Below are 24,799 nucleotides of genomic sequence, written 5' to 3' on the forward strand. Positions count from 1 at the left end.
CATCGCTTGGGAATCAGATATCGAGTCGCTCGTGTATGTGTGTGTGTGTGTGTGTTATGATCGGAGATGCTGCTCATGCGCAACATCCACCAGCGGCTAAGAACTGAACTTGGGGTTCTGCATGCATTGCTCGGGGGCAGAAACACGGATGAAAATCTAGATATAAAGCTAGAAGGCTAAGCAGAGAGTCGTCGCTCTGACACACCGCATGATTGTATTCACTATCATAAAGAATACTTGGGTCTGCACAGTTAAGGAGTGGTCCGTGTTGGCTTTGGCAAATTTTGTGCCATCGTTTGAGAAGAGTATAGCTCGACAGTTGAGCGAGTCAGATAAGAAGTGGATGAACTAGAATTGCAGTAATCAAAATCTTCTGGGGTACAACGCGTCGCAAAAGAGCGTGATAGAGCGGTGTATATGTTTTCCCTTCTGAATTAGTGGTATAGCAATAATAAATCGCTTATTTAGATCATTATTTTACCCCTCTCACAACCCACAAAGGATCCCTTGAATTTAATCCAAGGAAGTTTATTAACCCATGAAGCCCCCCTCCCTGTCCTTCTTCAGGCGAATTATCAACCTTTCCGTTACTCAATTCCAAAATCTCTATCCCCTTCCAGCCCGCAAAGTGCAAGAAGTCACCAACCATCAGCAGTCTCTCCTCCTCATCAACCTTTGACCACCTCGCAATGACTTTCGTAGGAAAACATCTGTTACTCACAACCAAGTGCACTCTTCCTCCATCCCGAGTCACTTCCCTCAGGCTCTTGAGCACTTCGACAGGTTTAGTCAAGTAATCGATCGACACAACCATGGTACTCGCGTCTAGCTGCTCCTTCTCTGCTGTTGGTGTCTCGACTCCAGCATCTTTGAGGGCTAACACCAAATCTGGCTTCTGATTCAGGTCCGCCAGAACTCGTCCATGGTTCAGAACTTTGTTTGCATCCAGCTCTGCGCGGTTCATACCCATCCCGATCACTTTGATATCACCCCTCGAGACAGCTGCCTCTACGTCCTTGGGATAGTGACTTATCCAAGAAGTACAGATATCCAATATTGTACCTTTGCGTGGCAACGCAGTGGCATAATACTCGCGTAGTGTAGAGATTGCGGCATCGTCTATGTGTGTTACAAAGCGAGGCGAGGAGTAGAAGTCTGCATCGGAACTAGGATCTTGGCGAGCGAAGTCTGATTCTAGGTACGGCCATGAAGCATAACGCGGTTCATAAGCCGTCGATGGCCAGGACTTGTGTTGCTGTAGGGGTTGTGACCAAGACATACTCCGTTCTTTTCGAATAGGTAGTAGGGTAGATGTGATTGCGACACCACATGCAGTCGCTGTGAGTAGTGAAGCAGGTCGAAGAATAGGGCGCAATGTTGAACGCATTACTAACATTTCTCTTTTACGAAATACAAGACGGTATAGAAACCGCGTCGCAAATCAAATGCTGATTGCAACGGTATTCACTTTGCGTTAACTGGTTGTTGACCAATCAGTATCCATGACGTCGTTGACACCTAGGCAAATGTATGGAGCACCTTACAGTTGGCGTCCCGCGCTAACCCCGCCGTTGCCTCAAGATTCTGGTACTATTTGTCGGCATCGACTTAGACTGGGCCTGCAAACAGATATACCCAAAGGAATCAAGCATCGTCGGACTGAGCTTTGAGTCCATGTACGAGTATGAAGATTGATGTCGGTACTGCCGTTTTACAAGAGCTATAGCATTGATGTGAGATGATGAGCCTAGCACCGATTCGTCTTATGAATGCATGGACTCGTGCTGTATTTCGGATTGGAGCCTCGTCCAGTTGGAAGAAAAACTTGTTCGCTCATGCCAGCTAAATTCCGCAGGCTACCATCTGGGCTGGAACTATGGGGATCCGATAAGGGTGAACCGCACGTTGGAAGCTGGGCGTGCTGCTGTAATTTCCCCGGCCACTTGTCAACTAAGCAGCCATTGCCGACGAAAGCTTCTTAAAGTATCATTGCCAAGAAGATCGTAATGGTACTCTCCATTCCTTTCTTGCCTTCAAACAACATAACAATCAACTGGATGGGTCGCTCGTGCCAGTACCCATTGTCCCCGAGCTACGACTACAGACCATTGAGATGCCGTACGGCGTCTTAAGGCCGTGATTCTCGCCGTGGTAGTAAAAGACAAGTGCACTAACATGCTGTAATAGAATGTATGTTAGTTGATGTTGTCCAGCCTCTTGCACTACAGCCTTCAAAAGTCAGTGATTACTTCTTCATGATGGATCGGAGGAGGGTTTTCAGCAGTGCTGTGAGGACAGTCATAAAGAAGCGATTGCCATAAGGGGAGGTACTCGCTGCAAGGACATGCCGGAAAGGCTTAGAATAATCTCAAAATTTGCTTATCGTGGGTCATCATACCCATTATTATACTAACCTTGGTAGATAAGAAGAATGGTGGGTACGCCTTGACTACAGGTGGCAAACAGTCAAAACACCAACGGAGAACTTGATCTATGGTCATCTTCTCATTTCTGGATCGAGCAGCCATGACGCTTATAAGCGGATTATTCCATGAATCGTGCAACTTAAGACCACCTTTGCAGTTGAATGCGTGGACTAGTAGCCTGAAGTATCGTATGCTCAAGCGGTTGAATTAAAGCAACTGCTGATATATTGACAGATACCACACAGCAACAACCCAACAGTGTAAGCGCGAGAGTCTTCGCCTTGGTGCTATGTCTGACAATTACGTCTACATGGCTCATAAGTCACAACTCCGATTGAGTCCGGTGGGGGCATTACTCCGTCATGGAATCACTGCATGACTAATGGGTTTCGTTTTATATACCGACGAAGTCGAAGGCTGTCAATACGTTGACCACGAAGGACGGAAACACAGGTATGCTTTTAAAGGGCTTACAGGCGCAGGTGTGTAGGATCTGGATTACACCATACTCTTTAAGCGTATTGTCGAGACCCCATTCGGATATTTTTCTCTTTTACATCCACTTCCTGGGCCAAATGTCAGTGCTTACCAAGCTTGGTTGGAAATTCATTTATACGTTGGTTTGAATCCATATTTTGTGGACATAATTCCCACGATTTCCTCCACCTTCCACTCTCCATTCTGATAAAGTTGTGTAACTATGGGCCGGAACCGAGCTCATGCCTCAACTGTAACACTGGTATGCTGAGGATATTTTGCATCAATTTCGGTATCTTGGGTGGCCGTTTCGGCCAACAACCGCGGGGTACCCACCCATGCTGCAATTAGACTTGACGGACTTTTAACATGTGTCCGTAAACCTTCAATCAATGCTGTCAATCGCAAGAGAGACAAATGTTGTAAGCATGCATTGAGGGCTAGGACACCTGCAAGTCCGTGGTACATAGCATGCAGCATTGCCATTGGCACATTACTGGCAGGGGTCGAGTATTTCCAATCGCTTACCTGGCATGACTGGTTCCAACATACCTCAGGGTGATGATACCTGCCTATCTCGCTTTACCAATACCCTTGAACGTAGTGTCCACCAAGACAGTGAAGCGCTCTGGCAATCTGCTACCGGTACTTCAAATCCCTGACATCTGTGAGATTGGAAAGGTGGGGGGTATTTGCATATCGCAAATGATCGCATCGTTTTCCATGAAAGTGGCATGATATTGAACTCTTTAGCATACAACTCCCGGGGTGATGAATCTCCATGATTATGTGGACCGATGGTCTCTGAACTTTGTATGGTCCAATTCGGCACGGCACCTGAAGTACGGGCAATTTGCGTGATTTAGAACATGGTAATTTGTAGTTTGTAATTCTGAGCGCTTTCAAGGCTGTATCCAAGTTTGGTCCCAACACGAGGCGTCCATGTCCTCCATGAACTGATTCACACGGTCCATCATCCAACCAGAATTGGTCTGCATTGAACCTGTGTTGCTCTTTTGGCCCAACTTGACAATCTTAGATGTCCTACAGATCTCTTCCGAAATTGAGAACTGCACACATTCATCGTCCGCTTCGCATATGGAGCGACATTCCTCCAATGAGCTCTTTTCGTTGCGCACCTCATCTGAGACGTTATCCCAATCGGCCTTCAGGGGCGCGAGTTGAGGGAAGATATATTGGCGGAAGACATCTTTGTGTCGTAGAGTCCTACCGTTCTGTACCAAAATTAGTACCAATCTCAGCGCCTCAAGGAGATATTGCTTACCATTGCTTTCCATGTGCCCTCGAAATCACTGAATTGGATCATATCCTGGGGCTGCATGTGGTGGTAACTCGAGACATAGTTGCACCATAAGTGCACATCGGGTCCAGCGAAATCGTCGTTGAAGTTCATGTTGTTTGGTTTCTCTCCGAACAGATTAGGCCATGACCACTGTAGCTGCACACCAGCATCCGCAGCGACAACTCCAAGCACACAATCGCCGGCCCAATGTTCACCAGTGAGCTCGTCGTAGTGTCTCCTCTTCAGCTTGTACTGATTCGCAAGCATTTTTAAGGCTCTGTTGGAAAGAACGAAGCCTGCGCCGCCGTACGCAAAGACATCATCGGCTATCTGCATCTGGACTCCCATGTAGTATGGATATTCGGGCCAGAAGTGGTTCAGCCAAAAGATGAGTTGCGACCACAGTATGTATGTGTCCGTCTCCATGAAGACGTACCATTTGGCATCCGGCTTCTGCTTCAATGCCTTTTCCACCAGTGGCAAGAACTTCCACTTGTCCAATCGCCAGCCTGGGCTGTCACGGCCGAATATGGTGTTCTGGGCATGGTTCCACTGATCGCGCTCTTCTGCAGAGAACCCATCTCTGCCCTTTTGCTTCAGGCTCTGGTAATATACAAAGTCCGGGTGGTTGGCAACGATCTCCGGGTTTACTTCGTCAAGGGCATCGTAAATGTGGTGGCCGGCCACCGTCTCCTCTAAATCGGAATAAATGGCATAGTTCGGAAGGCATTGTAGCGTCGTCGCAAAATGAACGGGAAGCTTCTCGCGGGCTTCGTTTGCGCCGGTCTTGAGGACGACAAAAATATCTTCGATTCCGTCCAGCTGTTCGCAATTGCGGGCTCGGGGGCGAAACACGTCTCTAATCGGGTTGAGATAGTCATCCGTTTGTTGGACTACAAAAGCGCTTTGAAGGCATAACACATGATGAAGAAGAAGAAGAGCTAAGATAGCGCCTAGCATCCGCCAGTACAGGCGGTATCGACTGAGCGGACTGGTCAGCCCCATTGGAACCGTAAAAGAAACGTAAAGAAAGACGATGAGAGATTAATCATCGTCTTGCGAGAAGCGAGAAGGCTGCATCTCAATGTCTGACACTCCATCAAGGGATGCGGCCCTTAAGATAGGACGCGGAAACTAGCGAAAGGAGGACCAAGTTCCCAGCCCAGCAAGCTTGGAGTTACCTATTGGAGGAGGCGCCGCAAGCCCTGCAGGAGCTTACGACGATAAGTTCGTCATGCTGGGGACCTTATGTGATGGTGGGCGAATAATTAGTGGTCCGCTTCATTAAGATCGCACATGAGATAGCTTGGGTACCCCTGAACTAGGTACCGCCGGCATTTCGTGGGGGGTTATCAGTCCACCCGTTAAGGTGCCGCGAACGCTCGGGAAGCAACAAGGCAGGCGTACTCATCATGTACTCCTGTCAGATAGCTTGCGTGACGTGCAATAGTATAAGCCGTGCAGAGACGATTGACTACCACAGTACGCTGCTTCGGTGAGGAATACGAAAGCCTGAGGAGGTTTCGGTTTAAAATAAAATAAGAAAATAAAGGTTTGTATGTATCATGTCGCAACCTTGGAAGTCTAGGTCGTCTCAAGTTTTGAACCTATCAGCAGTTGCCCCCCACTAAATAAGAGCGGAATGTGGGCCACCTTCCCTGCTCTAGCAAGACGATCTTGTTTATCCAAAGCCGAAGCCACATGGTCTTCGGTGTTCCTAAACACTTGCGGATCCGTCTACTGTCAACTGTAGCGAATTATATCGCCACCTAATTACAGAATTGCAAGGGATCGTCTACTGTTCCTGGCCTTCAAATGAACATCGCTGTTTAGACTATACAGTGGCTATGTCAGCGGTCGTCTCACCAAGAATTCGCATCTTATTTGCAGATCGCGCGTCGCACGGGGGTCCTTGACGGAATGAAATTGAGATTTGAATGGCCGCGTTGTGTGGTCAAAGTCCGACTGCACGGTCCGAAGCTGAGAAACCCAATCTACCCAACCTTTTTCGCCAGTTCCGCTTCAACGGCTGCAGCTTCTATGACTATGAGGGCTCTTGCGAACCCATCTTCGCCTGCCAATGTAGATCTAATGATTTCTATTGCCGACCTCACTTCAGTTGAACCATCTCCACCCGTTTCCCCGCCTGTTTCAACCTGCAGGTGGGGATTGGCACCATCTTCTAAAAGTGCCGTCACGATGGCAACCCACCGCTGTCGATTCTGTGTAGTTGCTTGCGCTGGAGATGTCCTGATAGACAAGGCGGACACCCCTTGCTTGGAGAAATACCTTCTCCCAGCCAGCAACACTCGTGCCCATAGATGTTGAGCTTGTTGATGCCGCGAACTCGCTCCGCACTGGAGAAGAAGGCGAACAAACTCCGCGTCTGGCAAATCGTGATGGAAATCTCTATAGCTGCCAGTCAGTGGAGTGCAGGACGACACCATGGAACCCTTCGTTGACCGATTGTCTCCTTCTGAGTAGACAGCATATTGCAGGAGGCTCTGTGCCTCCGCTGCTCGATCATTATCGCTGAAGGCCATCAGCTTTGCAGACACATAGTTGAATAGATTTGCTTGGATACCCAACGCAAGGAAATTATGGCGCCATGGAGATTGCCCAAAGTCCATCGGTTCAAAGGCTGCCCAGCTAGTGGCTAACAACCTCGAACGTTGTTCGTTGGACCATTCGCGATCGGTGGACGGGGGCATATAGCCCTGGACTGCTTGTTGCCAGCACTCATTGCACATGTCATCCAGCACATCCAACATATCAACGTATGAGTCAAAATCGAAAGGTTTGTCGTCCACACGGCTGGCATACTGCAAAATGCTCCCAATCAAAAGCCACGCCTCTGGCTCGACCCGAAAGCGTGGCCACCTTGAGGCGAACAGACGTGTCGTGATAACATACCGAAGATACCGAATATTTGCACTGATCAGCGAGTAGTCGATCTCAATGCTACTAGGTTTTGTCACAGAGAGTCTGTCCCAGATGCCAGATTTGGCCAGAAACTCCTTGGCAGTCAGATGCATAAACACCACGCGCTGACCATTGTCTGTCTTCTCCAGCAGACCTGCACAGCAGCTCAACAAACGCTGTTCCATGTTTTCCACTATTGTGGCCACGTCATATGCGGACACAGGATTTGCTTTTTCGTGTCGGACAAGCAATTCGCCCAGGTCGGGATTAAGCTTCTGCAGCTCTTTCCTCGCTAAATAGCCTTCCTCGGCCAATGTCAATGTGACTATATTTGGAGGGTCACGGGATCTCAGAGTTATCTCAAAAATCCTACAAGCTTCGCGCCGCTGTGTAGATGGAAGACTTTGAACGATGCGCATGTAGAGTCCATCAAAGCCTCCCAGTTGAGCGGGAAGAGCATCGAGGGTGGATTTCAGCGATTTCAATGATCCTTCCATCAAAATGTTGATAGCTAGTCGGGCCCACAAGAAGTCTCCGTTGGATAGCTGAGCAACCTCGTTACAAAGATGTTGTTGTCCAGAAGACAAGCCTGGGGAAACGTTTTCTAGGCGGTCTGCACAGTATTGAGAAATCAGTCTCATAGTCCTTGAATGAACTCGCAAGCGCGGAAATTGTCCGAAAGACTCCTCAAATATTGGGAGCTCTCTACTCGAGATGCAGAGTTTGATAAAATCCGCACAGGCATATTCGCTGATCAGACGAGCTATCTCCACGTGCGAATTTGCGATCCATCCCCTTGAGCCTAGAACTGAATTGCCCCCATCAGAGCTCAATGAATCACCTGAGATGCTCTCTCTGGCGGCATACTCATCAGACTCTGTCGAGCGATACTCGTCAAGCGCATCGACGAAAAGGACCAGTCTCAGGGTCTTCGCCAATTTGGCGAACAATTGGTAGAACCCTTGGGATAGATTCACAACTGTGTTGAAAGGTAGTGGCGGGGGCCAAGGCCCTTCCATAAAACTGGGAAAGCAAATTGGAATGAAGTCGGGCCTAGCACTCAGGATCTGGTACAAAAACGCTCGAAGCATACCTTCCCGGGACTTTTGAATTTGATCACCACTGTCGAAGAGAAAGACAGATGCTACCATCAGCGTATTATCACCTGCCCATTGCTCAAGATACCTCCGAGTTTCCAAGCTGTAAAGCATGTGCTTCATCAGCGTAGTCTTTCCAGACCCAGGGTTTCCGCTTATCCAGAAGATGGGTCCTGGAGATTGCAGCCATCTGTGGAACCCTGACGGCATTTGGCCGTCTCCGCCGCCAATGATAGACGAGCAAGTTGAATCGACGGCATTATCACCAGGTTCTCGCTTATTACGCATATCAAAATACAAAGCATCAAGAATTTCTGGCTAAATGAGTACAGACTACAGTCGAGACGACGGGATATTCGACATACCTCTGTTGCGGATCATTTTTGCTTCAGTATCTGGACTTCTTTCAGCAAGGACTTACGGCTGAACGATCCATGGGAAGACCTACCGTCTATTTGGGATTTTTGCGACATTTTACTGAGGTGTCCCACTAATTGGAAATAGCCTGGGTCTTGCCGGTTTGCAAACCTAGCTATATCAAAGTGGTCTGCCAAGATATCGTCACACACGACGTTCAAACCATCATACGTAGCACTTGCTTTTGGGACCATCTGCCACGGAACACGTCAGAAAGATTCATTGTGAGCCTGATGAAAGCACTTACAAACGATGTGGTAGTTGGCAGTGTTTCCCTCACGCAGACAACTAACAAGTCTCGAGAGATGGCAAGAAACTCATCTCGCTGCGATGTGAGTACTTCCAGGTGCTTCTTGATTAGTCTCGCACCAGTCTCATCAGGTCGGCCCAATTCGAGAGCGGTAGTCCCGACAATAACATCTTCCATGGTCTGTCTTTGGTTACCTCTGTGAGGCGTGCCGAGAAATACTATACCGGCCGTTCTGGCGTAGACATTCCCTGAATCTGAGTATTTCCCAAAGACTTGAGACACGGCAGCAGCGGATAGGGCCTCTTTAACGATGGCTTAAAGATCTTCATTAGCAAAAAGCGATCGTTACGGTTGACAAGTGATGTTGGTGCTTCTTCAGACCCACTAAGATGGTCTTCTATCAGAAGTGTTACAAAGAACTTACCACCGCCAAGACCGTGGGCCACGAAAATGATGTGACGATTAGAATTGCCCATGACTCTGGTCAAATCGGCCACAAGAAGATCGCTCATTGGATTGGAGAGATAATCATCAATGTTAGAGCTGTTCAATGTCGGCAAAGTATACCCCCACTTTAGTCAAATTAGTGTCAAGTATTCCTTCATGACAGCTTTGACGCGAATGCTTGCTCACAGTAAAAATTCCTACATTTGGAAACTCTTGACCAAGGAGATCGCGAGGCCAGCAGACGCCGTCTTTCTGCCACGACCGGACACGGCTGCCACCAAGGCAGTGGACAAAGACAATGTCGATACCACTCTCACTGGGGCACTCCTTGCCTTTCTGGAAAACAAGAATCCCATCGCTGTCTTCGTCAATCGAGCTATGTCTCGTGCTGAGGGACTCTTTCGATTTCACAGTCGGCTCTGGGCTGAGATTTTGGATCCGAGAAATTCTCGCAATATACTCTCTAATTCTCTTCATTGTGAACGATGACTGTATGTAGTCAAAATCTGAAGAACTGAAAATTTACATTCTGAAGGGAACGTTTTCATCACCTGAGGATCCACCATGCCTCAAGGGTGGTTTGCTATCCTGCATTTCTCTAATCGTATTGTATGTTTTTGACCCTTCGTGATGTCCTATCATTAGCCGTCGTTAAGTGGAGGCAATATCATCGTACTACCTTTTTCTTGGCTACATGTTGACAACATGTCGCTTGCAACGGGTTCGGAGCCGGACCCACTAAGTCACTACAATTTCACCAATTACATACTAAAAAATCCATCGAACCCATGTAACGGATCGACCACCGTCTCCCGGGGGCATCCATGGCCTGCTATAACGCGTCTTCCACATGGACTGATTTCCTTGAAGGAGCGACCCCCTTGCGTGGCACAATGAATACACATTATGGGGGTATGGATTGTTAGAGAGGTTTATGCAGCAAGCCCGGTTGTAATTTACCACAGGTCTTAATAGGCTACTTGAGCAAACTTTTTCTTGAGTTTCCGTGAAGAAGTGACCATTCATGACCCCGCTGGTACGTCAGTTCCTTTGATAAAATGTTTTATTTTTAAATTTTGTGATAAAATAGTATAAAGTCATGACTGATATAGAAAAATGATTCGTAATATTTCTTGTCCAGTATCCCAAAGTATTTGATTATGACCTTACCCATCCCTACGGGCCTTGGAAGAGCAGCACAATAGCGTATACAGAGCTTTGCATTGCACCCTTGTGCAAACATTGATGGCACGCTAACAATTGATACCCTTACAAGATGTGCTACGACAGAATCATATGTCTGGTACAAGAGGCGGTAATAAATTGTGACTCTGTCAAGTACCGCCAAGCCAAGTAAGCCTAACAGGGACAAGAATATTAACAACCACATAACGTCAATAATATTAATAATAATAACCCTTACAATGCGTAGCAAAGCTATTCACGCCGGAGGAAATGAAGCGTGTAACAGGGCCTTGTGGGGTCATCAATGGGCGAATCTGTTGGATTCAATTACTCGGCGCGTTGTAAATATCATAGAGACAAATGACTGGCATGAAGATAGATAGCGATAAAATAATATTAGGTTTAGCTGGCTTGGCGATACTTGACAGGGTAGCAAATTACCACCACCAACGTACTGTAATTAATATGCCATTCACGAGAAAACAGGCAAACTGCCAATCTTGCCTTATTCGAGCGGGACGGCCCGTAAATCCTTAACCATTGCATCGCTTCGTAAAGCGGAATTATTGTCACTGTGACATTCCTACGTAGGAGCTGTTCGTAGACTGTGCAATTACGGGCAACATTAGAAAAAAGCCTTCATAAGATTTAACCAGAAGTGAACAGAGCCGGCCGGCACGTGAACGGATCCGGCCCGGACTAGTCCAGCCGATATGGTGACTAATAGAATTCCATGTAAACTGTGGTGGCGGAGGTGGAGTCGGGTGACCCCTTGAACCGATGTTGAACAGCCTCCGCTTTTCTACTCCAGGGTGCAGGCAATAGTCTCCTGCGATCGCGCAAATACTCTCTGTATATGGGCTAGTGCAGAATAGCTATCATGTTCTGTTGGCGCCTCCAAAGGGCTAAATACCAGGTCCATTCCGACGAAGCGAAGAGCTGCAAACCGTTTCATTAGAGATCTTATATCTAGACGATATTCTGGCTCATGGCTGTCACCTCAGATTTTCTAATGCCTATGTTGCCTTTCAAGGCATTGACCGAGCCTATGAATGAAATTCAACGGGAGATTGCGGACTCTGGCCCCATCGCAGGCGTTTCCCCGAAGAATCATGATAGGCTAAATATGATCCCAAACGGGACTATTGCCGATCTGCAAGAAATGGACATGGCCGAAATCCATATCCCCGACATGTTCGCTTCCTTCATGTCCATTGAACCAAACACAAGCTCCCACTACCTCAATGTCAAGGCCGAAGCGGATGCCTGGATTGCACGGTTAGTACAACTTTGTTTTTACCGGGGACCAATTTCTTCCATCTACTTTATATCTCGTTTGGTCTAAGTTAAGAATCGCATCAGGACTTTGCGCTTTGATGAGCGTCAAGCTCAACGTAACGCGAACATAGATTTCACTTATTTGGTGTCTTTCTGGGCGCCACGTTGTGAGCCTGAAACTCTACGGAATATGGTTGATTGGCAACATTGGGTTAGTATCACTTTTGATTGGCAGAGAATCCCATAGGCTGACTGATACGTGCTTAGGCATTCCCTTGGGATGATCGTTGGTATTCTGCTTGGATATATTTATACTATGTGATGCTGACTCTGTCTGACTAGAGTTTGATGACGGTCACCTACAGAAAGATTTGCACGCGGCCGCCGAGGAGATCGTCCAAATAATTGCACTACTGGATGACTCACACCCCCTCATCACACCCGAGAAGTATCCCTTACGTTACGCTGCTCAAGTCAATTGGCAGAATTTCAAGAAGAAAGCATCTCCAGGTTAGCAATCTCCTCTTCCAACTGAGGTAAATAGTCCTTTTACTTACGTACATCTTGATAGCATTACAACTCCGATACAAGAGGCACATGAAGGAATGGATGTTGGGGATTCTTGGCCAAGTTGCCTCGCAAGGTATTAATCCCCGTAATGTCGCTGTCAAAGAGTATCTTGGCTTTCGGAGAAGAACAATCGGTGTTATGCCGTGTACATGTCTAGTTGAGTATGAATTTATTCTCTGAGAAAATCAATACCTCGAGCGGAAGCTCAAAAGAAAAGCAGGTCTGCTCTCGGGATTGAATTACCCGAGGAAGTCCTCGAACACCCTTCCATTGCCACATGTCAGCAAATATCTGCAGATTTGACACTACTGTAAGTGAAGTCCCAAGCATTATTATGAAACTCATCTAATAGGCAGAAGTGAGAATGATATATTATCTTACAATAAAGATGTCGTATGGTAACCATTTCCATATACGTCAAGCAAGCACCTCTAACCTCACTACTCAGATAAATGGTCAGGAGATGAATATTTTAAAGATCCTGGAGTTCAAAGGTTTATCTCTTCAAGAAGCAGTTGATGAGGTTACCAACATGATTAACGACTGCTATCCACGTTGGTACCGGGCATTAGCAGATTTGCCGAGATGGGGTTCCGACATTGACAGAGATGTATTGCTATATGTAGATGGTCTACGTGACATCACCTTGGGTAGTCTTATTTGGAGGTAAGCAGGATGTCTCCCTATATCATTTCATGAGTCAACAATCACTGACCTTGCCTCTTAAACGCAGTTTTGAACGGGGTCGGTATTTCAGCAAGGAAGAAGGAGCACATCTGCGGCGGACACGTGTGATGCGCATGATAAGAAGTGTGCCATGCTAGAAGAGCCCGCGTGGAGTAATATCAAGAGGATGATACACTGCCATCTGCGAAACCTTTTGTCTGTGTCTGATGGAAATGATGAGCGGCAGCACGCTCGATTAGCAATCAGGAATTTTCTCTATGTGGCCTCTCAATTTCGAGTGTCCGGACTACAAAAGCCTAGAACCGGGTGCTATCACTGTTGAACGGCTGGTTTCTGTTATTCACTCAATGCAAGTATGTTCTTATGTGGGAAACAAAAAATTAGAGCACAAATTCCTTGTAAAGGAAGGGGTTCGTGCTGTCGTACAGGCTGTTCTACAAGTCTAGTAGCGAACATGTAAGCGTTATTACTATACACGAGATTGGAGCATCTTTTCGTGCAAATATGAATTAACTACAATTGAATACAAAACCCTCAAGAGGAGTGGCCGCCGGTGATATTGAAGTCTGAATGCTTCAGAGTCATCAAAGGGCTCAACCTCAAGGAGCATTTAAAGCGACGTCTTCGACATCCTGCATTCAATTCGGCATTGAAGATCCCCATGTTGGTGGACCGCACACGATCCTGTACCTAACATTCACCAGGTCGGTTATGTGGTCTCCTGTAATGTGCCCGTGCTTTCTTACTGGCCCGGCTCATGTTGCATATGCGGACGACCTATTTGAGGCCCACCAAGTGCTGGTTACACAAGACAGACAATGACGCCCAAGGTCGCCATCCTGTATATCTACGTCCCCGAGCCTCAGATTAGAACGCTGAAAGCACGCAGTTTCTGATATGGGTAAGGAAAAGAAAAAAGGCTCATCAGTCAGATTGGCGGAGAGTGTTGCTCTCCTATCCATCCTCGACCAGGTTCCCGGAGCCGCCCTGCTTCATGCCGTCCCGAAGAGACCTAATGATACGGATGGCAGATCGTTGTCTATCGAGCAAGAAGTTGAGATCTGCACAAGTTTGAGTTTCATAGCTGGGATCAGTGATGAAGCATGTGATGTCATGGCCGTAGCGGTCGAGGAGCGCCAAGATCCCCGAAGGATTCACATCAAAGTTGCGATCAACAAGTCAATCTCGAGTGACGGAGAGGAAATATTGCAGAAAGTTATAGAGGGGTTCAAAGGAATCTTTGGGAGTCTAACCAAAGTTGCAAACGGTCAGTGACAGTTTGAAATGGTCTCAGCTGGTCGCTAATCAACTAGCAGACGACTCTAACATCAAATCCAGTCAAATTCTGTGCGATATCATCGATGTTTCTCGCGATAGGATCCTGAAGCGATTGCGTTCAGCGAAAATCAAATCAAGTTCACGACAAACTGGAAAACCGACACTGCTGGCAATGCTCAAAACATTTATTGTTGCGGTCGAGTCAGATAAACAAAACGCGTTATTTCAGCAGTGCTCCCACCATGCAAAACAGCTGGTGGCCAAGCTGGAAGCTGTCGAAGAAACGGCACCCGGAATCAAAGAAAAGAAATGCCTACGACGGTTGATTGACGCAGTTGGACGCTTTTTGGACTTGATAGATATGAAACAAGTACTGCTTCAGCTCAAGAACCAGCACACAAAGCTCTTGGACCCAAACACAGGAGATGCAATATTGGACAGACTTAAGAAGATCGCCCACTACCATTCAGTCGCCATCTGTCTTTTCGAGTATGCGAAGATCAAGGAGGTATTTAAAAGCTCCCAGGTTGAGGCGATTTCTCAACTTCCGGGGCTGATTCCTGCAAATCATGTATCCACCGACCTGGCATATGCACTCAATTCCATTTCGTTACCTTACGATGCCCAAAACACTCTAGTACAAAAAATCAAGATCCAAAAGAAGGCATACCGGAACTATGATCCTACCGAGAAATTCTCAGAGACTGTCAAGAGAACTTTGTCTTCAGGGAAAGTACATGCCGAAGTCCAACTTATGTTCCACTACGAAATGACTCAGCCAAGTCTCCGCCCTCGCACCATCGTATCAACCAAGAGCGCATGCTTCCTATGCAATACGCTGTTTCGACTTCATGGAAAATATCACATTCCTAGTACCCATGGAAAGCTATATCCGGGGTGGCTTCTTCCCAGCAATGCGGGTCAATTGTCGACTACTCTCACCGAACAGTTGAATACAGTGGTTCAGGGGTACAACAGGAGGATAGCAGAAAAGCTCTTATCTAATACCCAAAGAGCCAGATTTTATAGTGGGAACGAAAGCATCGTCTATGAACTGGCTGTGCGACTCCCAGCACTTGCCGGCTCTGTTATCTCAACAGTAGCTTCCTCCATCAGACAGGCAAGTAGACTGTCTGCGTATCCAAGGTCGAGCACGTCTATCGAGACCATTCGTCCCTTCGGAGCGAACAGGAACGAGTCAAATGTCACTCGGGTGCCCGAGATCAGCCGGGAACCCATATCAGGCTTGGAATCTCTGCCCCGACAATCTCAGCAGATTGTAATATTGTCGGCACATCATCCCAGCTCTATCATCTCACAGTCTAGTACCGTAGGTGGTACACCAATTGGCTGTGATGAATCGATCCTCGCTCGAGAAGAAGGAATCGCTGAGAGGCCCGTATTATTAGAGTCATGGAAGGGTGAAAAAATGCCTGGCGGATTTTCAGTCCCTGCCGATCAGCAAGATGACGATCCTTCCTGTGTAAGGAACCCAAGCGATGCAACCGGCGCCCAGCAGTCTGGCTCCACCACCCCAAGTATTTTTTCCGGCCAACACGTCTCTGGAACTACAAGCCTAACACAAGGGGGCAAACGTAGCTTTACTCTGTACCCAGATGCGGGACCAACTCATGTCCAGATCGAGTCTCTTGCCCTATCCCTAGACTATCCTGGCAAAGCCGATACAAACGTAAAATCCAGTAAAGCGGCCGTGGTTGCAGAAGTGGAATGGCTACCAGACGGTGAGTGGACACGGGCTGAGGACGAAGTGATTTACAGTGCTTATGAACTCTCCACGGAGGATGAGGTTTTTTGTTCAGTCGGTGCCCATATTCTGCTGACGGTTGGTGATAAAGTGGTTCGTATAGGAAGGAAAACGTAATCAATTTGGGGTTTCGGTGCTGTTATTAGATACTCAATTCCACGCTGCACTTTGCAACGAAAACAGTCTGCTGCTCAATCCAATACTAGTTACATTACATCCACCACGCTGATTTTCGTATATCAAGTGAAAAGTCGGCACTCGAAACAATCAGACAATTTGACTGCATATTATGGAGTAGTCGCTTTATTGTCGGGTCATCTCTCATTGTTAAAAATCTATTACCTTTCTGTCATGTCTTTTGCAATTATTTTATTTTATTTTTATTTTTCGACGATATAAACCCTTGAAACTTTTGTTAACCCTCAGCAAGTTAACACTTCCGAAACTTCCTGTTTTCTTTCCTTCCTTTTTTTCCTTTCAAGAAACCTGTCTAGGGGAACACGGATTTAGATACGATTTGACAGGTGGTACATTTGAATCAGAAATTCCTGGGATGGACTACCGGCAGTTCTTGAACGACACCGCCAATTACATTTGTCTCCGATATGGTAATCTGATATAGCCTATCCATTATATAACACACTTAAAACTATAGAGGACTATTACTGGTCACAAGCATTTCATAGTTCCTGGCTTGCCTAGTGCATTAGAGTTTGACAATACTTTATAGCAGGTAAATAGCGACGTTTGTACATGCTAGACAGTCCAGCGTTCATCATCCGGCCGACTGTGGCGGTACTTAGATGCCATTACTCAAGGATAAATTGAAATTAATCAGCAGACAATTACTTCTTGAGACCGCATAAGTTGAATGGGCTGTGGACTTCTTACTAATCACGCTATTACTTCTCATGTGCAAAGATTGTGTAGAGCTCAGAGATAACATGCCTCACGCAATCAATCCCTGAAGAGTATATTCTTAGTGCCTGGCTTATTGTCACAGGGTATATAATTGGTGCGTCATATCATCTCATAGCGCACCGTGCTTACATACGGAGTTGACTATGTACACACTAATATCGTCTGATGCAAATTTTTTGGAACACACAAGTGGTCTTGGATTAATGGCACTGCCAACGATAAGCACGATTTTGGAATCCAGCTTCGTAGAGCGGGCTAGATGCATATAATCGCCAGACCACCCTCCCCTGTACTGTCTCTCGACAAGGTTAATGTTAGTTTCAAGGACCTATGCCTTCGCTTGACTTCTTGTTCGTGTGCTGACAAGGTCACCCTGCTCTCTAGGAGCTGGATCCTTCTTAGTCTTCCCCTTGATCTTTGGCGCCGACTTTACATTCTTCGCTTTTGACTCCGGTTTTGGCTCGGTCGTCTTCTCATCCTTCTTGACCCCAGCTTTGCTTCTATCGTTGGTTTTGGAGCCGTTCGTATTCTTGGCGTTCTTTGCTGAATTTTCGATTGCACTTTCTTCCTCATCCTCATCCTCGTTTACCTCATCATCTTTGGAGGGCTCGTCTTCTGACTCTTCGTCGTTCGCCTCAGCATCGTCGTCATCTTCTTCATTGCCCTTCTCAACATCTTGACTCTTCTTCTGCTTCTTATTGGCAGGCTTGCCTCCCTTCTCCACTTCTTTGCCCTGCCTGTTTTTCGTGTGCGGACCATCATCTTCTTCTTCTTCTTCATTTTCTGCCTTATTATCTTCGTCGTCTTCCTCTTCCTGTGCGTCCTCTTCTGTTGTCTGGTTGCCAGCCTTGCGTTTCTCTCCCTGCTCCTTTCCCCCACCGCCAGACTCCTTCTCTTCAATAGTAAGTTCTGAAGCTCTCTTCACAACGTCATTTCCGGATCGCTCGACATGAACGGCGGGATTATCTGGGGACGCGTTCTTCTTGATTGTATTGCCCTTCTTGGACTTGATCGCAATCTCACCCTCCTGCTTTGTTTCGGCAACTGTTCCGCCAGGCGCACCACCTCCCCAGTTCCAGCTGACTATACCATAAACAGGTCAGTACAGGTCAGTTCAAGTTCATAAAATGGAATCAATACATGATATGAAGCCGCAATGGACCAATTCGCTTCCAGGCCGGGCATGTTCGCGACACCGAGCAGCCACACCGCAAGATGATTGATGACGGGCTTACCTTTATCGCCCTTCTCAGGTTGGTCACCAGCCATAATCGCTAATCGCTAATCGATTGAGCACTCGGGAGAAATATGATGATACTCGTGATAGCTAGTGCTATACAAACACGCGGAATTCGTGAGGAAATAGCGTGAAGACTACGTATTTACAAATGACTTGCAACAATCTACCCGCGACGACACTTTATTGCCCTAGGAGTGCGACCAGTAGCCGCGCGCATTGTCGCACAAGTGCTTCACTCTAACGTCGTACATTACATCATAGATCGATGATTCATGATCGCTCTAGTGTGCGCCTCGTTATCTGGGGAAATGCGGTTCCTTGCATTCGGGCCTGGATCGTGTCCGCGTTGCAATCATACTGCCATCATATGGTTCCTGACGATCAGTCGATCGATTGAGGTAAAGCAGTCAGCTACCAACCACGGGCAATTGGGTCTGGGATGCGCAGTTCTGCGTGAGAATTGTGAAAGTTCAGACTGACACGATCCTTTTGCGTCATTTGAGCCGAATTACAACATCAACCCGCTAAACAGTGGGTGTAAAGTCCGCCCCAAACTAGAGTCGCTGGCTGCGAGTGAATACGACATCTACACATTGTACACGTTTTATGAATGTAAAAGTTTCTATGTACGTAACTCCAGCAATTGCTTAGAAAACTTCGAGAAAAGGGTCAATATCATGATGTGGGAGATTATAGGTTTCGTAGCGTCACTGTTCAAGGATCTTCAGCAAATGTGCATAAGTACAAGCTCCCCAACCCGCTGTCAAGCCTGTCTGCCAGGTTCGCCAACCTCTGCGCCAGAAGGTTGTTGGCTTGAATTCAACATTACTTAAGCGCTAAGCTCCCATTGTGTACAGATAACATCGGTGTTGGTGTTTAGTCGCATCCTTCAAGCTACATCGTATTTCGTCTATCTGCACTTGCGACGAGTAATAGCTCCGCATGCGTATTGGACTTTAAAACGGCACGATCATAACCCAGGACACAAATTGTCCAACCCAGACGATACCCAATAAGCTTTGATCTCAAAGAAAGAAAAAGCGATGATAATGACAGATTAGGCAACCGATAGATATATCTGGTATTCTGACAAGTGTCGTACGCCTAAACATACCTTCCGCTCCAGTCACTTGATTGCCTCATAAGCTTTTGTGCAACCAATTTGGAAGTGAAGGACGAACCTGAGGTTAGTCCACTTTGAGGTCCGCACTCCTCATTTGAAAAGCAGTTGCCCCTCAGCATCATATCGTAATTGCTATAAGCCTCTCTTGAATGAGGAGGAAGGGGATGATAAGATGAAATCCGAAATTCATCTTTATATTCGTTGCAGATATTTTGTACGGGCTCTTGAAGTGGCAGCTGACACAGAAGTACAGCAGAATTCCAATTATATACGATACTTGGTCCACCCCAATCCGAGAAAGTATTTAATTCAAGACCGTGAGCTCAGTTAATGCTATAGACGAATAAAATAAAATAAGCCGGATCTGGAGCATGGTCGAATCCCTCCTAAGCCCAATTTTCAAACCACCTCACAGCCTGGAAGAAGGCGCTCTCCTTGCCAAACTTCTGCTGTGGGTCGCTCACATTTGCCCTAACGCCAAAGCCATGGCTCGTGCCGCTGTAAAGCGCAACGTTGTACGGCTGAGTCGTGTTGCCGAGAAGCGCAGTGATCTGGTGCCGACGGTCCGGTGGCATCGCGCTGTCGTTCTCGGCAGCGGCGACCGCGGTAGGTCCCTCGATAGCTTCAATCTCTACATCCTCCAGCAGAGACGGGTGAGCCGCGAACGCGGCATCGGCACCCTTGCCCGAGGCCACATACCGGAAGGCGTAGCGACCGCCGAAACAATAACCGGCAGCCTGGGAAAGTGGTCAGAGTCTATGGGTCGTCACTCACATCACTGTACGTATAGATAACCTACCACAATCTTGGAAACGCCAACGGTCCCCTTGAGATACCTGACTGCGACGTCGATCAGAGGATCAATTTGAGCGGGACCATGCTTCTCTAAGAACTGTGTGACGTTGAAGCCGGGCTCATTCACGTCTATGGGGGACGGTGTACCGTTGAACAAATCGGGTGCAACGGTGAGAAAGCCAGCGCGGCCAAAGGAGTCCGCAAGCCTACGTAAACACCACGTTCAGTCAATGGATTTGCGCCTGCTCAAAGATTGACCTACAATCGGTTCTCAGTCAAATTAATGCCGAATATATCAGTCAAGTATAGGACTGCAGTATCGGAACCATCGCCGGTGATGTAGAGGTTCACTTCACATCTTAGCTTTTCGGTCGTTGCTAGGGAATGGAACAAGTGTGGATTTTCAATTTACCTCCATCGTGTACCTCCTCGCGACCCACAGATGTACCGTTATGTGCAATGACCGAGACATCGTCCACGGGGCACTTTTCTCCCAGTGTACCGTAGCTCTTGCTGGCTGCGATGAAAGTGTTTAGGCCCAAGAGAGCAACTGATGATGGTAGCAGGCGCATCTTTATACCTTCACAATCTCCTTGTGGTATTGTATGCGGCTAGGTTAGAATGCCAATACGTGTGAGATGGGCCCTCGAGGTATAAGTATTCCGCGCATTTTGCGCCATGCTACCCATCCCAGAGCAGTATCTTATGTCCGAGCCCTTGGAGCCGAGCAATAACAGATAGTTTTACTTGCAAGGTATCGTGGGTGCAAGGTTTATCTGGTATATCTGTAATTTAGAGATCGTGAACGTATGCCAAGAATACCCGGTCTTTTCCCCCACCAATGGAGGTATGGCGTGCGATGCGGGGGAGATAATACATGTACTTTTGAGCGTGCACACATTGCGACCAAGACAGCCCATATTAATGCCCTGGAATTTGCAGGCAAGACTCAATGCTATCTCCTTGCTTTGTGATAGGATTCTACCACTCTGATCTTGGTCTCAATGTTACTGTAGCTCAAAAGCTATGCTCGGGGATTGATCGGAAGATCTACAAGAACATTACTATCCACTTCAAGGACATCACAAGCACGTCAATTACCGCAAAAGCCAACCTGCTACAGGGTTGACACACTACCGGTCAAATAAGCATGGGGCGGATCGAATCATGGACTTCTCACATGTGATTCCGCGATGTTTGTTTGCAATCATGTGGCACTACATGATCATCTCTGGCGAAAACATTTGGACTGCCATCACCCGTAGCCACTAATAACAGCTCGTCCCGCAATGCTTGCGCATCCCACCGCACGTTACTCACGCTTCAGTAGAGCACTTTTTGCTAGGCAACCGGCAACAATCATGTCTAATACTAATGTGCGTGCTTACATACTTGTCCTCATCAGGGGCAGGTGATGAGTAATAATAATGGTCCATAGTGATAGATGCCGAAAACTCGATTAAGTTGTACTATTCACTGCTTTTTGCATTTAGCATCAACAGATGATCTCTGACCTCGATTACAATACTTCGCAGGGTTTCCGGCTTTGAGTACTTCAGATAATTAGCTGCCTTGCTATCATCAGCTTTCCAGGTTTTCTGGTGGCGACCAGGATGACCTTTGGGAACACGCTCTCTGCTACTTTCATCAAGATCCGATGACCTGATCAGGTCACAAAGCTCCTGGTTGTCAAAAGTACCGTTGATAAGGAGGAATCGTTCATTGCCTACTTTCGGGGCGGAGAGAGCTGAAACATGAGCTTGGGCGAGAGATGTAACAGAAGTCCATACTATTATGGGTGTCAACGAGACTCATGATAGAAAACATGCACATAAGGAAGACTTACCGGGAATTGCAGTTGATGGAACTTCCTCCTCGTCAAAAAGACTCATCAGCGCTGGATTGGTCTGCGCGAGCTCTTGCGACCCGCTAACTGAGCCTTCGACCGGTGCACCAAACACGATACCAGGACACAGAGAAACCAAGTCCCATCTATTCTGTTCAGAGCATAGTTTCGTTATTTCCCTCTCAGCTATGGCCTTGCTGCCCTGATACGCTTGCATCTTATCAGAAGCATTTTTTACCTGATCGTATGTTGCTGGGTTCCAATCATCCTCTGTGTATACCTTGTCTGGTGCAGAGCCTTCCGGAGCAGGGTCAAAAACAGCAGCAAAACTGCTGCAGTAGACCAATCTTTTCACGCTCTCATTAACATTGGCAGCGTGGCAAATAGCCTGAACACTCTGGATAGCCGGTAACAGTAGGTTCTTTTCGTAGTCATCATGGCCAGAAAAGCCAGGCGCGTCAAGGTGAATGATTGCATGGCAGTATCGAGACGCCAGTACAAATGCTTCTGACTTTGTGATGTCTGCAACCACATGCATAGTAAGTCGTGGATGCTGCATATGTACAGCCTGGAGCTGCGTGGCTTGTTGAGAGCTCCTGACCGTCGCTTCTACCTGGTGTGGCGTATTGTCGAGAAGCTGCTTGATGACATGATGTCCCACGAAGCCATTTGCCCCGGTGACAAGAATGCGGCTTTTGGTTCCAGGATCGAGCGGTGACATTTTAGGATCTGGCGAGGATCTGTAGATATCTTATAGGAGTGTGATCTGCAAGCAATATCAACGTAAGCGCCTGGGTTACCAGTCACACCAAATTACGCCGTTTGCCATGTGCTTAGATTGGCGGGAACCGATGAAGACCTGAAAGTTCCATGCAAGTGGATCCGCAACCAATTGCATAGCTTGAGCTCGGAGCTAGTATAAACCGGGGCATTAAACTCGTCATAATAGATCTTTTTATGGAGCAACTCTCAAGCCAAGGAACCTGAAATTGTGCCCGTGCTTCTGAAAATTCGAGTTCAGTTGGCTTGGAACAAGACTGGTTGGGAGTTGTCGACGCTTCAGCGTTGCCCAATTATCCAAAGGCGCCCGCTCCCAAGCACGACTCGGCGCGCACCAACACCAAGGCAGGCATGTTAAGTTACACTTGAACCAGGAGTCTGGTAAGCTTCATAGCTGAACGTTTAAGCAAGATGGCAGGAACGGCATTGTGGTCTTCATGAGACATGGATAGTTATCGGCAAGTCGGCACCAATCCCACCAAAGTCATGTCAGGGCATTGCGGGGCAATTGATTTACCTGCAGCACATTCAGGTCGTTTCATCGCCATTGCAGACATCCTGTGAATCTAGACCGACCGTTATTGATGTTGAGTACTTTAACTGCCACGGTGCACAAGGCTCAAGTTGATAGTTCGGTCCGCAATCGTAACCAACAAAAAGCGTGCGAGGAACCGTTCATTGACTTTGAGGTAGGGATTGGGCCACTGATGTGTCCAAACTCGGAAGTCAGGACCCTGATAGTCGAAAAAGAGAATATCCGATCCATCAGGATCTTGCAGGCTGAAGTCGCATTGAACACTACTTCATGATTCCAGGTGTCCTTTCGGTGGGACTCAGGCCAGGACCTTCCGAAACCAGGACATCGGTCAGAGAGCACGTTCAATGAGTTGCAACGACCAACATTTAGAGCTGGTCACGTGCTAGAGAAAAAGGAAAGAGAGAAAAATAAAACTCTGTTGGTCATGATGTGGCAACAGAAGGTATTCAAGCATGCCACGATTATTTGTGCGACCGTGGTACAAGTGCCGGACTTGGGACTTTGTGAGTCGCGAGTTGCAAGTCGGCGGCAGTTTGTGTTGGACGGTTATGGATTCGGAGCATTTTAAGATTAAATTTAAGCTCACCCCGTTCGAACAGCCCGCTCAATTAGAGGCTGCAATATATATATATTAGAGCACCGGCCACTTGGTTAAGCGTAACCGTCAGCCAACGGAATGCTTACCAGTTTAGGAGGGGGCATCTGCGCGACCCCTGAAAGCAGAAGCTTCCCCGGACTGCTGTCACTGAACTCGGTTCCAGCCGGATTTCCAGGATGCTGATCAGTCTTTCTCTTATCCCTATACTGTACGAAAGAAGAAACTAGGCACGCACTTTCCTTAAGCGCGAGATATGCTCTGGCTATCAGAGCCATCTTCTCTGCAGTGCTCGCAAGCGTATCCGAGTCAGCACACTTTGAGCCGAGGCAGAGGGGTTGTGATCCATTATTGAGGCTACATAGTGCACCTCCAGCGCATGCATGGTTCTCTCAGCGATTAGCAGCAAAAGAGTAATTCTGGGGACCATCTGTCAAGGAATGCTTAAGAGTTCACTAGAAAACATCATTTTCTCCGTCAAATTCACATGAGCATCATGACTTGCTAACCAAATTTCTTCCCTCTGCTCTTTCTCTTCTTTGCACTTGTTCTCTCCATGAACCCAGCGAATGCCATGAGAGCAGAGTTACCTTGGCCCACAGAGCTCCGCAGGATAATATGCCAAGACCTCGTACGCCCGAACTTTCAGCCCTCCACTTGCCACTTCTCACTTCCTTTCCTTTTCCAAACCGAGAGTGACGATGGCTGGACCCCAAGCAAATTGGCGATGCTTGTTGCCAAGACGCTATCTTTAGCAATGGCTGCTTCCTTTTTCAGATGCGCAACCAACAACCCCGTATTAGGTTTGTGGTTTCCTTTCAAGAGTCGCAGCCGTAAACCTTAGTCCAGCTGTCCCTTC

The 24,799-nt window shown here is 47.4% G+C and overlaps 8 protein-coding genes across 8 annotated transcripts; 2 read left to right on the plus strand and 6 right to left on the minus strand.

Moving 5' to 3' along the window:
* Positions 1-355: 355 nt before the first annotated feature.
* On the minus strand, positions 356-1,617 carry BKA67DRAFT_306860 (uncharacterized protein). The gene is made up of 2 exons (XM_046096116.1): positions 1,545-1,617; positions 356-1,478 (listed from the first exon to the last, which is right to left on the minus strand). The coding sequence occupies exon 2, from the start codon at positions 1,394-1,396 to the stop codon at positions 473-475; it is 924 nt and encodes a 307-aa protein (XP_045957261.1). The 5' UTR covers positions 1,397-1,478; positions 1,545-1,617; the 3' UTR covers positions 356-472.
* A 2,188-nt stretch (positions 1,618-3,805) lies between these two features.
* BKA67DRAFT_659636 (uncharacterized protein) lies at positions 3,806-5,211 on the minus strand (the record flags this gene model as incomplete). Its single annotated transcript, XM_046107480.1, has 2 exons — positions 3,806-4,138; positions 4,189-5,211. The coding sequence occupies 2 exons, from the start codon at positions 5,209-5,211 to the stop codon at positions 3,806-3,808; spliced, it is 1,356 nt and encodes a 451-aa protein (XP_045957262.1).
* Positions 5,212-5,939: 728 nt separating this feature from the next.
* BKA67DRAFT_646981 (uncharacterized protein) lies at positions 5,940-10,244 on the minus strand (the record flags this gene model as incomplete). Its single annotated transcript, XM_046105931.1, has 8 exons — positions 5,940-8,539; positions 8,591-8,620; positions 8,674-8,836; positions 8,890-9,206; positions 9,317-9,464; positions 9,526-9,828; positions 10,019-10,077; positions 10,109-10,244. The coding sequence occupies 8 exons, from the start codon at positions 10,242-10,244 to the stop codon at positions 6,201-6,203; spliced, it is 3,495 nt and encodes a 1,164-aa protein (XP_045957263.1). The 3' UTR covers positions 5,940-6,200.
* Positions 10,245-11,287: 1,043 nt separating this feature from the next.
* Positions 11,288-13,522, plus strand: BKA67DRAFT_646982 (isoprenoid synthase domain-containing protein). Its single transcript, XM_046105932.1, has 8 exons — positions 11,288-11,802; positions 12,070-12,092; positions 12,145-12,312; positions 12,374-12,533; positions 12,593-12,682; positions 12,732-12,765; positions 12,821-13,038; positions 13,106-13,522. The coding sequence occupies exons 1-8, from the start codon at positions 11,513-11,515 to the stop codon at positions 13,194-13,196; spliced, it is 1,074 nt and encodes a 357-aa protein (XP_045957264.1). The 5' UTR covers positions 11,288-11,512; the 3' UTR covers positions 13,197-13,522.
* Positions 13,523-13,956: 434 nt separating this feature from the next.
* On the plus strand, positions 13,957-16,331 carry BKA67DRAFT_536691 (uncharacterized protein; the record flags this gene model as incomplete). The annotated part of the gene is made up of 3 exons (XM_046100202.1): positions 13,957-14,326; positions 14,376-16,079; positions 16,309-16,331. The coding sequence occupies 3 exons, from the start codon at positions 13,957-13,959 to the stop codon at positions 16,329-16,331; spliced, it is 2,097 nt and encodes a 698-aa protein (XP_045957265.1).
* Positions 16,332-17,088: 757 nt separating this feature from the next.
* On the minus strand, positions 17,089-18,654 carry BKA67DRAFT_568252 (uncharacterized protein). Its single transcript, XM_046103018.1, has 2 exons — positions 18,259-18,654; positions 17,089-18,106 (listed from the first exon to the last, which is right to left on the minus strand). Exons 1-2 carry the CDS (start codon positions 18,290-18,292, stop codon positions 17,352-17,354), a joined length of 789 nt encoding a protein of 262 aa, XP_045957266.1. The 5' UTR covers positions 18,293-18,654; the 3' UTR covers positions 17,089-17,351.
* A 1,118-nt stretch (positions 18,655-19,772) lies between these two features.
* Positions 19,773-20,753, minus strand: BKA67DRAFT_659640 (dienelactone hydrolase; the record flags this gene model as incomplete). The annotated part of the gene is made up of 4 exons (XM_046107481.1): positions 19,773-20,123; positions 20,186-20,387; positions 20,444-20,531; positions 20,594-20,753. The coding sequence occupies 4 exons, from the start codon at positions 20,751-20,753 to the stop codon at positions 19,773-19,775; spliced, it is 801 nt and encodes a 266-aa protein (XP_045957267.1).
* An 887-nt stretch (positions 20,754-21,640) lies between these two features.
* BKA67DRAFT_659641 (uncharacterized protein) lies at positions 21,641-22,748 on the minus strand (the record flags this gene model as incomplete). The annotated part of the gene is made up of 3 exons (XM_046107482.1): positions 21,641-21,657; positions 21,710-21,970; positions 22,028-22,748. The coding sequence occupies 3 exons, from the start codon at positions 22,746-22,748 to the stop codon at positions 21,641-21,643; spliced, it is 999 nt and encodes a 332-aa protein (XP_045957268.1).
* Between the last annotated feature and the right edge of the window lie 2,051 nt (positions 22,749-24,799).

Source organism: Truncatella angustata (genome assembly GCF_020726525.1).
Source record: "Truncatella angustata strain MPI-SDFR-AT-0073 chromosome Unknown BKA67scaffold_5, whole genome shotgun sequence".
Classification (NCBI taxonomy): domain Eukaryota; kingdom Fungi; phylum Ascomycota; class Sordariomycetes; order Amphisphaeriales; family Sporocadaceae; genus Truncatella; species Truncatella angustata.